At 39.0% G+C, this 13185-nt stretch overlaps 3 protein-coding genes across 3 annotated transcripts; all 3 read right to left on the minus strand.

The window, feature by feature from the left end:
• Window positions 1–1049: 1049 nt before the first annotated feature.
• Window positions 1050–2028, minus strand: LOC125381187 (acanthoscurrin-1-like). The gene is made up of 2 exons (XM_048397741.1): window positions 1387–2028; window positions 1050–1132 (listed from the first exon to the last, which is right to left on the minus strand). The coding sequence occupies exons 1-2, from the start codon at window positions 1730–1732 to the stop codon at window positions 1116–1118; spliced, it is 363 nt and encodes a 120-aa protein (XP_048253698.1). The 5' UTR covers window positions 1733–2028; the 3' UTR covers window positions 1050–1115.
• A 3505-nt stretch (window positions 2029–5533) lies between these two features.
• Window positions 5534–6493, minus strand: LOC124129765 (acanthoscurrin-1-like). The gene is made up of 2 exons (XM_048397742.1): window positions 5852–6493; window positions 5534–5597 (listed from the first exon to the last, which is right to left on the minus strand). Exons 1-2 carry the CDS (start codon window positions 6195–6197, stop codon window positions 5581–5583), a joined length of 363 nt encoding a protein of 120 aa, XP_048253699.1. The 5' UTR covers window positions 6198–6493; the 3' UTR covers window positions 5534–5580.
• A 3505-nt stretch (window positions 6494–9998) lies between these two features.
• On the minus strand, window positions 9999–10958 carry LOC125381188 (acanthoscurrin-1-like). Its single transcript, XM_048397743.1, has 2 exons — window positions 10317–10958; window positions 9999–10062 (listed from the first exon to the last, which is right to left on the minus strand). The coding sequence occupies exons 1-2, from the start codon at window positions 10660–10662 to the stop codon at window positions 10046–10048; spliced, it is 363 nt and encodes a 120-aa protein (XP_048253700.1). The 5' UTR covers window positions 10663–10958; the 3' UTR covers window positions 9999–10045.
• Window positions 10959–13185: the final 2227 nt, after the last annotated feature.

Consider the following 13185-nt stretch of genomic DNA (forward strand, 5'->3'; position numbering starts at 1 on the left):
TATATTAGCTATTTGTTTGTTCATTGTAATCTTCAATCCTACCAATCCAGTTCGGAATCTTCAAATTCGCGCTCTGATTTAATCAATATGTATTTTACAAATAGCGCCTACAGGGAAGGTGGTTAGTAAACACACAACTAAATATCTATATAGATACTTCTCCTATTAATTACATAAGCAGTATGCAAAATGTTAAATTGCATCATCAAATCAAGAAGTACATGTTTGATGGAAATTACAAATAATTCGTAGTTTGATAAGCTATACCCGGACAAGCGTATTTAATAGATACTTTTGAATTCAATCGTTTTGTTTGTGTAATTGATAAACTGTAAAGATATGTTATTGTCATGGAAATTCCAACTGTATGCATTCCCTTCTAACCAAAGCAGTAAGAATCTTGCAACATTTGTTTTGATGCTCTACATCACTATGGCTTTCGGGTTTGTTTTATTGCAGCAGCTCAGATATTATTTATACAAAGCGCCATAACAACATGTAGATTGTATTCTGAATACAACTTTCGCTCATTTTCAAGGACAGCGCACACATTTGCATTTCAATACAGTGCACACTGTCTACCCCTTGATACCGTCAATGACTGCTTTGACAAAAATTGACACGCCTGCTTATTTGTTTCGCTGCATGTTTTTAAAATGCAAATTGAAATACAGACAGCCAATTCCAGATATTATGGTACTTCAAATGGCCATCAAACCCTTTCCTGGCAGCCCAAATGATACATTCCCGTGAAACATGAACTCGGGTAAGTGACATTTGGTGGGAGATATATCAAGCATAAAATCCCTCCTCTTATCATCATGTCCGGTTTCCTCAGGAACTTAATAGCACATTTCAGTAGTTGATATCTTAGCTAGCAGTAAAACGCAATATCATTGAAGTGTGCTTGGATATTGGTCGACAACACGTACTATGTCCAGAGTTTACAATATGGAGAAACATAGATCACTCTTCCATTGTGAACATTCAATTCAGATTAAGATTTTCAAACAAATTTCAAGGCGTAAATAAATATGACAAGATTTTATTGAACCAATTCCATTGGTTTGAGAAAATACATAAATAGCCAGCATCACACTGCAGGTGATAATAACTCAATAATAGCCGATACCTGAAACAAAAAAATAGTAGAATAAAGTTGGGATGTATGGATAAGTCACAACGAAGTCTTGAAACTAGCTGCATGATAAACTATACCAAATATTAGAGAAAGCAGAGAATAGTTTTAAAGATGTTTTGTAAATGTCATCAGCTTTGTCGCTGAAAATAGTAATACCACATAGGTAAATTATGCAATTTTGCAAACGAGACTGGAGGTATATTTACGGATACGATAAACAAATGATATCATATTTTGTGAAATACCTTTTCCCAATCCAATTCCGTATCCTCCCATTCCGTAGAGACCACCATAGCCCCCGAGTCCTCCGTACAGACCTCCCATGCCGTATCCGTATTTGCCTCCGTATAGACCTCCCATGCCTCCGTATATACCTCCCATGCCTCCGTATAGACCTCCCATGCCTCCGTATAGACCTCCATAGCCTCCAAGACCTCCAAGACCTCCAAGGCCTCCGTACAATCCACCCATTCCGTAGCCAATTCCGCCCAGTCCTCCTTTCAACCCGCCAATTCCACCATACAGACCGGTAGGCTCGGCAAAGGCGGTAACAGCCAGGCAGGCAACAAGAGCGGCGACTATCTTCATCATTTTGAGTATCTATTGAGTAACGGGAAAATTATTGTCAAGAAAGGTAAAATAGCATGTTATCGTTACTCATCTGGTAAATTCAGTTCACACCACTCATTGTGAATTATGTTATCAGTTTTGCTTTCACCCGCATTCATATATTTCTCAATTTACAAGAACGTCTTATGTTACATATTCGGACTTTTATGAATTGGCTCAACATAAAGATTGAAAACAGCCTGATGCGCAGCAGATGAATCAAAAATTAAAAGTATACATATATATCACAAGCAAAATTTAAATTAGTACTTGCAGTTTGGTCTTTACTCGTATCTGTGTCTCAACGGCAGGTGAAGATAAGAGATGATGGAACAGTTTCCCCCGTCCTTTATATATACCATTTGTGAATTATACGTGATTGATTTACCTTGGGCTGACCACTTCCAGGTAAGTAACACACCTCAGCTTAATGGTGTAAAGTAAGCATTCTTTTCGCATCAAAGGGCCCGAGGTTATCACCCTACGGGTACACATGCGAGCTGGTATCCATGAACATCGATTAAGGAAGTACAAGACAACGTATATAAAGGTGGCAAACAGACACACTCTCTCTGGCATCGTCGAACTGCATTTCAAACAGTCCTCGATACTCAATGTTTAACCTATATTATTTAGGGGCGGTCGGGTAGCCTAGTGGTTAAAGCGTTCGCTCGTTACGCCGAAGACACGGGTTCGATTTCCGACATGGGTACAATGTGTGTAGCCCATTGCTGGTGTCCCCCGCCGTGATATTGCTGGAATATTGCTAAAAGTGGCGTAAAACCATACTCACTCACTCACTTTAACCTATATTAAGTAAATATTCGATAATGGTCTGAAAAGTGTGTATCCAGTAAATATATGATGTGGGAGCAACATACATCAGACATTATAATGCATCTGTGTGATACGACATAACATGAGACCAGAAAACTGACGCAACACACCAGTACAGCCTCGCCACAGTACAGCAGTAGCACTGTACCACACGAGGTCAACTATGCTAACCGTTTCCGTGTAATACAGCAGCCTGCTCACAAGAAAATAGCTTCTGCTGAATATACTGCAGAAGTCCCCAGATACTACATTATTCTCCCCGAATTTTATTTATCTTACTGCACAATAACTATAAACTACAACAGCTTTATTTCCTAACTGAAAGGGACATATATTGGTTTCTTCTCACAAAGGGACTGTCACTATGAATACTCACAACACCTTTATATGTGTGTAGTATCTGTTAAAAGCCGAAAGTACACCAGTGTCTTCTGAAAACATGATTGACATATGAACAACAGCTTGTTTTCTCGTCTTTGTTGACTTGTCTTTGTATGTGTTTGTGACGGTAGAACCGATGGGGCAGGATACGCTTACTTTTTGGCAACCGCCAGGTATCATCACTATCTGGTTGGTTAGTTGGTTGGTTGGTTGTTTAACGCTGCACTCAGCAATATATTACTGCTATATGACGGCGGTCTGTAAATAATCGAGTCTGGACCAGACAATCCAGTGATTAAAATCATTAGCATCGATCCACCCAATTGGGATCGATGACATGCATCAACCAAGTCAGCGAGCCTGACCACCCGATCCCGTTAGTCGCCTTTTACGACAAGCATAGTCACCTTTTACGGCAAGCATGGGTTGCTGAAGACCTATATATTCTACCCCGGAATCCACTATCTGATAGTCATTCATACGCACATGCTTGTGATCATTATAGTCGGAATCGTACAATGGTCTCTGCTTCGAGCAGAGCTTTCGAATGATTCTGAAAAGGGTTTTGTGGCGTTTATTTGCAACTGCGTTTCTTGAGAGATCTCTCTTATCTTCAACATATCATCTTGATAATTGTACACTTCATTATCAAGGAATTTGTGATAATACGAGCATCACTAAATTTGATATCTCAACTTTTATAGATAACGCCTGAATATTGATATAATAATCATTCAATGATGACCCTTTAACTACATAAATCGTCAACGACAGAGAATATTCAGGCTCGATTATCTGTTGAAACAGATTTCATTGGGTGTAAAAGGCAAGATTGTGCTAAAATGTATACTGAATATCAGTGATGTCACCAGGTGTTAGTGAATAGTTCATATTTGTTGGATGTTTCATGAGCTCCTCCGTCCGTTCCATCGTGTGCCAAATTGGGAGAATGTTGTCTTTTGACAATGTCTCAGCCATTCATACTTTTGCATATATACTTAATCACTGTTGCAAATAACTCACTTTAACGTGTTTTAATCTTCGGCTGAGTCTTAGGTCGTAAACATTAGAAGAAAGTATATAAATCGTCTCTACCCTTTACGTATGCCCTTGACATGATGAAGCAGTAGTGATAGTGATGATTGTGTTCTTTTAAGTCGTGTTTAGACCAAAACTCTTACCAAGAATAAAACACGCGCAAATCAGTTTGACAATGTGTAACTATATAAGGGTTGCCCAGAAAAACCGTACATCTAAAAGTAAAGACGTGTGTTTTCAGAAGAAAATGCTCTTAAAGTATAACACAAAGGTGTTTTCAAAGATAGACATGATCAAACGACTTGTTTTTACAGTCTGGTTGTTGTTATAAAGACTTATGACACGCTTTAAAGTTGGACCATTTATTCCGCTGAATTTCACTCTCTACAGTTACCAAATGCAATCTCCTTTGTATTGATAAATGATTGTCACTTCTGCTTTGTAATCAAACAATAGGGATATATTAGCTATTTGTTTGTTCATTGTAATCTTCAATCCTACCAATCCAGTTCGGAATCTTCAAATTCGCGCTCTGATTTAATCAATATGTATTTTACAAATAGCGCCTACAGGGAAGGTGGTTAGTAAACACACAACTAAATATCTATATAGATACTTCTCCTATTAATTACATAAGCAGTATGCAAAATGTTAAATTGCATCATCAAATCAAGAAGTACATGTTTGATGGAAATTACAAATAATTCGTAGTTTGATAAGCTATACCCGGACAAGCGTATTTAATAGATACTTTTGAATTCAATCGTTTTGTTTGTGTAATTGATAAACTGTAAAGATATGTTATTGTCATGAAAATTCCAACGGTATGCATTCCCTTCTAACCAAAGCAGTAAGAATCTTGCAACATTTGTTTTGATGCTCTACATCACTATGGCTTTCGGGTTTGTTTTATTGCAGCAGCTCAGATATTATTTATACAAAGCGCCATAACAACATGTAGATTGTATTCTGAATACAACTTTCGCTCATTTTCAAGGACAGCGCACACATTTGCATTTCAATACAGTGCACACTGTCTACCCCTTGATACCGTCAATGACTGCTTTGACAAAAATTGACACGCCTGCTTATTTGTTTCGCTGCATGTTTTTAAAATGCAAATTGAAATACAGACAGCCAATTCCAGATATTATGGTACTTCAAATGGCCATCAAACCCTTTCCTGGCAGCCCAAATGATACATTCCCGTGAAACATGAACTCGGGTAAGTGACATTTGGTGGGAGATATATCAAGCATAAAATCCCTCCTCTTATCATCATGTCCGGTTTCCTCAGGAACTTAATAGCACATTTCAGTAGTTGATATCTTAGCTAGCAGTAAAACGCAATATCATTGAAGTGTGCTTGGATATTGGTCGACAACACGTACTATGTCCAGAGTGTACAATATGGAGAAACATAGATCACTCTTCCATTGTGAACATTCAATTCAGATTAAGATTTTCAAACAAATTTCAAGGCGTAAATAAATATGACAAGATTTTATTGAACCAATTCCATTGGTTTGAGAAAATACATAAATAGCCAGCATCACACTGCAGGTGATAATAACTCAATAATAGCCGATACCTGAAACAAAAAAATAGTAGAATAAAGTTGGGATGTATGGATAAGTCACAACGAAGTCTTGAAACTAGCTGCATGATAAACTATACCAAATATTAGAGAAAGCAGAGAATAGTTTTAAAGATGTTTTGTAAATGTCATCAGCTTTGTCGCTGAAAATAGTAATACCACATAGGTAAATTATGCAATTTTGCAAACGAGACTGGAGGTATATTTACGGATACGATAAACAAATGATATCATATTTTGTGAAATACCTTTTCCCAATCCAATTCCGTATCCTCCCATTCCGTAGAGACCACCATAGCCCCCGAGTCCTCCGTACAGACCTCCCATGCCGTATCCGTATTTGCCTCCGTATAGACCTCCCATGCCTCCGTATATACCTCCCATGCCTCCGTATAGACCTCCCATGCCTCCGTATAGACCTCCATAGCCTCCAAGACCTCCAAGACCTCCAAGGCCTCCGTACAATCCACCCATTCCGTAGCCAATTCCGCCCAGTCCTCCTTTCAACCCGCCAATTCCACCATACAGACCGGTAGGCTCGGCAAAGGCGGTAACAGCCAGGCAGGCAACAAGAGCGGCGACTATCTTCATCATTTTGAGTATCTATTGAGTAACGGGAAAATTATTGTCAAGAAAGGTAAAATAGCATGTTATCGTTACTCATCTGGTAAATTCAGTTCACACCACTCATTGTGAATTATGTTATCAGTTTTGCTTTCACCCGCATTCATATATTTCTCAATTTACAAGAACGTCTTATGTTACATATTCGGACTTTTATGAATTGGCTCAACATAAAGATTGAAAACAGCCTGATGCGCAGCAGATGAATCAAAAATTAAAAGTATACATATATATCACAAGCAAAATTTAAATTAGTACTTGCAGTTTGGTCTTTACTCGTATCTGTGTCTCAACGGCAGGTGAAGATAAGAGATGATGGAACAGTTTCCCCCGTCCTTTATATATACCATTTGTGAATTATACGTGATTGATTTACCTTGGGCTGACCACTTCCAGGTAAGTAACGCACCTCAGCTTAATGGTGTAAAGTAAGCATTCTTTTCGCATCAAAGGGCCCGAGGTTATCACCCTACGGGTACACATGCGAGCTGGTATCCATGAACATCGATTAAGGAAGTACAAGACAACGTATATAAAGGTGGCAAACAGACACACTCTCTCTGGCATCGTCGAACTGCATTTCAAACAGTCCTCGATACTCAATGTTTAACCTATATTATTTAGGGGCGGTCGGGTAGCCTAGTGGTTAAAGCGTTCGCTCGTTACGCCGAAGACACGGGTTCGATTTCCGACATGGGTACAATGTGTGTAGCCCATTGCTGGTGTCCCCCGCCGTGATATTGCTGGAATATTGCTAAAAGTGGCGTAAAACCATACTCACTCACTCACTTTAACCTATATTAAGTAAATATTCGATAATGGTCTGAAAAGTGTGTATCCAGTAAATATATGATGTGGGAGCAACATACATCAGACATTATAATGCATCTGTGTGATACGACATAACATGAGACCAGAAAACTGACGCAACACACCAGTACAGCCTCGCCACAGTACAGCAGTAGCACTGTACCACACGAGGTCAACTATGCTAACCGTTTCCGTGTAATACAGCAGCCTGCTCACAAGAAAATAGCTTCTGCTGAATATACTGCAGAAGTCCCCAGATACTACGTTATTCTCCCCGAATTTTATTTATCTTACTGCACAATAACTATAAACTACAACAGCTTTATTTCCTAACTGAAAGGGACATATATTGGTTTCTTCTCACAAAGGGACTGTCACTATGAATACTCACAACACCTTTATATGTGTGTAGTATCTGTTAAAAGCCGAAAGTACACCAGTGTCTTCTGAAAACATGATTGACATATGAACAACAGCTTGTTTTCTCGTCTTTGTTGACTTGTCTTTGTATGTGTTTGTGACGGTAGAACCGATGGGGCAGGATACGCTTACTTTTTGGCAACCGCCAGGTATCATCACTATCTGGTTGGTTAGTTGGTTGGTTGGTTGTTTAACGCTGCACTCAGCAATATATTACTGCTATATGACGGCGGTCTGTAAATAATCGAGTCTGGACCAGACAATCCAGTGATTAAAATCATTAGCATCGATCCACCCAATTGGGATCGATGACATGCATCAACCAAGTCAGCGAGCCTGACCACCCGATCCCGTTAGTCGCCTTTTACGACAAGCATAGTCACCTTTTACGGCAAGCATGGGTTGCTGAAGACCTATATATTCTACCCCGGAATCCACTATCTGATAGTCATTCATACGCACATGCTTGTGATCATTATAGTCGGAATCGTACAATGGTCTCTGCTTCGAGCAGAGCTTTCGAATGATTCTGAAAAGGGTTTTGTGGCGTTTATTTGCAACTGCGTTTCTTGAGAGAACTCTCTTATCTTCAACATATCATCTTGATAATTGTACACTTCATTATCAAGGAATTTGTGATAATACGAGCATCACTAAATTTGATATCTCAACTTTTATAGATAACGCCTGAATATTGATATAATAATCATTCAATGATGACCCTTTAACTACATAAATCGTCAACGACAGAGAATATTCAGGCTCGATTATCTGTTGAAACAGATTTCATTGGGTGTAAAAGGCAAGATTGTGCTAAAATGTATACTGAATATCAGTGATGTCACCAGGTGTTAGTGAATAGTTCATATTTGTTGGATGTTTCATGAGCTCCTCCGTCCGTTCCATCGTGTGCCAAATTGGGAGAATGTTGTCTTTTGACAATGTCTCAGCCATTCATACTTTTGCATATATACTTAATCACTGTTGCAAATAACTCACTTTAACGTGTTTTAATCTTCGGCTGAGTCTTAGGTCGTAAACATTAGAAGAAAGTATATAAATCGTCTCTACCCTTTACGTATGCCCTTGACATGATGAAGCAGTAGTGATAGTGATGATTGTGTTCTTTTAAGTCGTGTTTAGACCAAAACTCTTACCAAGAATAAAACACGCGCAAATCAGTTTGACAATGTGTAACTATATAAGGGTTGCCCAGAAAAACCGTACATCTAAAAGTAAAGACGTGTGTTTTCAGAAGAAAATGCTCTTAAAGTATAACACAAAGGTGTTTTCAAAGATAGACATGATCAAACGACTTGTTTTTACAGTCTGGTTGTTGTTATAAAGACTTATGACACGCTTTAAAGTTGGACCATTTATTCCGCTGAATTTCACTCTCTACAGTTACCAAATGCAATCTCCTTTGTATTGATAAATGATTGTCACTTCTGCTTTGTAATCAAACAATAGGGATATATTAGCTATTTGTTTGTTCATTGTAATCTTCAATCCTACCAATCCAGTTCGGAATCTTCAAATTCGCGCTCTGATTTAATCAATATGTATTTTACAAATAGCGCCTACAGGGAAGGTGGTTAGTAAACACACAACTAAATATCTATATAGATACTTCTCCTATTAATTCCATAAGCAGTATGCAAAATGTTAAATTGCATCATCAAATCAAGAAGTACATGTTTGATGGAAATTACAAATAATTCGTAGTTTGATAAGCTATACCCGGACAAGCGTATTTAATAGATACTTTTGAATTCAATCGTTTTGTTTGTGTAATTGATAAACTGTAAAGATATGTTATTGTCATGGAAATTCCAACTGTATGCATTCCCTTCTAACCAAAGCAGTAAGAATCTTGCAACATTTGTTTTGATGCTCTACATCACTATGGCTTTCGGGTTTGTTTTATTGCAGCAGCTCAGATATTATTTATACAAAGCGCCATAACAACATGTAGATTGTATTCTGAATACAACTTTCGCTCATTTTCAAGGACAGCGCACACATTTGCATTTCAATACAGTGCACACTGTCTACCCCTTGATACCGTCAATGACTGCTTTGACAAAAATTGACACGCCTGCTTATTTGTTTCGCTGCATGTTTTTAAAATGCAAATTGAAATACAGACAGCCAATTCCAGATATTATGGTACTTCAAATGGCCATCAAACCCTTTCCTGGCAGCCCAAATGATACATTCCCGTGAAACATGAACTCGGGTAAGTGACATTTGGTGGGAGATATATCAAGCATAAAATCCCTCCTCTTATCATCATGTCCGGTTTCCTCAGGAACTTAATAGCACATTTCAGTAGTTGATATCTTAGCTAGCAGTAAAACGCAATATCATTGAAGTGTGCTTGGATATTGGTCGACAACACGTACTATGTCCAGAGTTTACAATACGGAGAAACATAGATCACTCTTCCATTGTGAACATTCAATTCAGATTAAGATTTTCAAACAAATTTCAAGGCGTAAATAAATATGACAAGATTTTATTGAACCAATTCCATTGGTTTGAGAAAATACATAAATAGCCAGCATCACACTGCAGGTGATAATAACTCAATAATAGCCGATACCTGAAACAAAAAAATAGTAGAAAAAAGTTGGGATGTATGGATAAGTCACAACGAAGTCTTGAAACTAGCTGCATGATAAACTATACCAAATATTAGAGAAAGCAGAGAATAGTTTTAAAGATGTTTTGTAAATGTCATCAGCTTTGTCGCTGAAAATAGTAATACCACATAGGTAAATTATGCAATTTTGCAAACGAGACTGGAGGTATATTTACGGATACGATAAACAAATGATATCATATTTTGTGAAATACCTTTTCCCAATCCAATTCCGTATCCTCCCATTCCGTAGAGACCACCATAGCCCCCGAGTCCTCCGTACAGACCTCCCATGCCGTATCCGTATTTGCCTCCGTATAGACCTCCCATGCCTCCGTATATACCTCCCATGCCTCCGTATAGACCTCCCATGCCTCCGTATAGACCTCCATAGCCTCCAAGACCTCCAAGACCTCCAAGGCCTCCGTACAATCCACCCATTCCGTAGCCAATTCCGCCCAGTCCTCCTTTCAACCCGCCAATTCCACCATACAGACCGGTAGGCTCGGCAAAGGCGGTAACAGCCAGGCAGGCAACAAGAGCGGCGACTATCTTCATCATTTTGAGTATCTATTGAGTAACGGGAAAATTATTGTCAAGAAAGGTAAAATAGCATGTTATCGTTACTCATCTGGTAAATTCAGTTCACACCACTCATTGTGAATTATGTTATCAGTTTTGCTTTCACCCGCATTCATATATTTCTCAATTTACAAGAACGTCTTATGTTACATATTCGGACTTTTATGAATTGGCTCAACATAAAGATTGAAAACAGCCTGATGCGCAGCAGATGAATCAAAAATTAAAAGTATACATATATATCACAAGCAAAATTTAAATTAGTACTTGCAGTTTGGTCTTTACTCGTATCTGTGTCTCAACGGCAGGTGAAGATAAGAGATGATGGAACAGTTTCCCCCGTCCTTTATATATACCATTTGTGAATTATACGTGATTGATTTACCTTGGGCTGACCACTTCCAGGTAAGTAACGCACCTCAGCTTAATGGTGTAAAGTAAGCATTCTTTTCGCATCAAAGGGCCCGAGGTTATCACCCTACGGGTACACATGCGAGCTGGTATCCATGAACATCGATTAAGGAAGTACAAGACAACGTATATAAAGGTGGCAAACAGACACACTCTCTCTGGCATCGTCGAACTGCATTTCAAACAGTCCTCGATACTCAATGTTTAACCTATATTATTTAGGGGCGGTCGGGTAGCCTAGTGGTTAAAGCGTTCGCTCGTTACGCCGAAGACACGGGTTCGATTTCCGACATGGGTACAATGTGTGTAGCCCATTGCTGGTGTCCCCCGCCGTGATATTGCTGGAATATTGCTAAAAGTGGCGTAAAACCATACTCACTCACTCACTTTAACCTATATTAAGTAAATATTCGATAATGGTCTGAAAAGTGTGTATCCAGTAAATATATGATGTGGGAGCAACATACATCAGACATTATAATGCATCTGTGTGATACGACATAACATGAGACCAGAAAACTGACGCAACACACCAGTACAGCCTCGCCACAGTACAGCAGTAGCACTGTACCACACGAGGTCAACTATGCTAACCGTTTCCGTGTAATACAGCAGCCTGCTCACAAGAAAATAGCTTCTGCTGAATATACTGCAGAAGTCCCCAGATACTACATTATTCTCCCCGAATTTTATTTATCTTACTGCACAATAACTATAAACTACAACAGCTTTATTTCCTAACTGAAAGGGACATATATTGGTTTCTTCTCACAAAGGGACTGTCACTATGAATACTCACAACACCTTTATATGTGTGTAGTATCTGTTAAAAGCCGAAAGTACACCAGTGTCTTCTGAAAACATGATTGACATATGAACAACAGCTTGTTTTCTCGTCTTTGTTGACTTGTCTTTGTATGTGTTTGTGACGGTAGAACCGATGGGGCAGGATACGCTTACTTTTTGGCAACCGCCAGGTATCATCACTATCTGGTTGGTTAGTTGGTTGGTTGGTTGTTTAACGCTGCACTCAGCAATATATTACTGCTATATGACGGCGGTCTGTAAATAATCGAGTCTGGACCAGACAATCCAGTGATTAAAATCATTAGCATCGATCCACCCAATTGGGATCGATGACATGCATCAACCAAGTCAGCGAGCCTGACCACCCGATCCCGTTAGTCGCCTTTTACGACAAGCATAGTCACCTTTTACGGCAAGCATGGGTTGCTGAAGACCTATATATTCTACCCCGGAATCCACTATCTGATAGTCATTCATACGCACATGCTTGTGATCATTATAGTCGGAATCGTACAATGGTCTCTGCTTCGAGCAGAGCTTTCGAATGATTCTGAAAAGGGTTTTGTGGCGTTTATTTGCAACTGCGTTTCTTGAGAGAACTCTCTTATCTTCAACATATCATCTTGATAATTGTTCACTTCATTATCAAGGAATTTGTGATAATACGAGCATCACTAAATTTGATATCTCAACTTTTATAGATAACGCCTGAATATTGATATAATAATCATTCAATGATGACCCTTTAACTACATAAATCGTCAACGACAGAGAATATTCAGCCTCGATTATCTGTTGAAACAGATTTCATTGGGTGTAAAAGGCAAGATTGTGCTAAAATGTATACTGAATATCAGTGATGTCACCAGGTGTTAGTGAATAGTTCATATTTGTTGGATGTTTCATGAGCTCCTCCGTCCGTTCCATCGTGTGCCAAATTGGGAGAATGTTGTCTTTTGACAATGTCTCAGCCATTCATACTTTTGCATATATACTTAATCACTGTTGCAAATAACTCACTTTAACGTGTTTTAATCTTCGGCTGAGTCTTAGGTCGTAAACATTTACATTTAGTACTGACTACTAAATGACTTTATCGCGCGTATCCAAACCATGGGCTAATTACATCTGTAACCCAATCACCCCCCGTAACTCAATCACCCCGGGCCACCACTCGGCACCGTGCCCGGGGAATAATCCCGCGCAAGCATCATCCCGCCCTTTGTTAGTCCGTCATTCGCGAACAGCCCTTCCCCAAGTACACACGTGTGTCACTGTATCTAA

This window comes from Haliotis rufescens, unplaced genomic scaffold (assembly GCF_023055435.1).
Source record: "Haliotis rufescens isolate VD_foot unplaced genomic scaffold, xgHalRufe1.0.p SCAF_17, whole genome shotgun sequence".
Taxonomy (NCBI): Eukaryota; Metazoa; Mollusca; class Gastropoda; order Lepetellida; family Haliotidae; genus Haliotis; species Haliotis rufescens.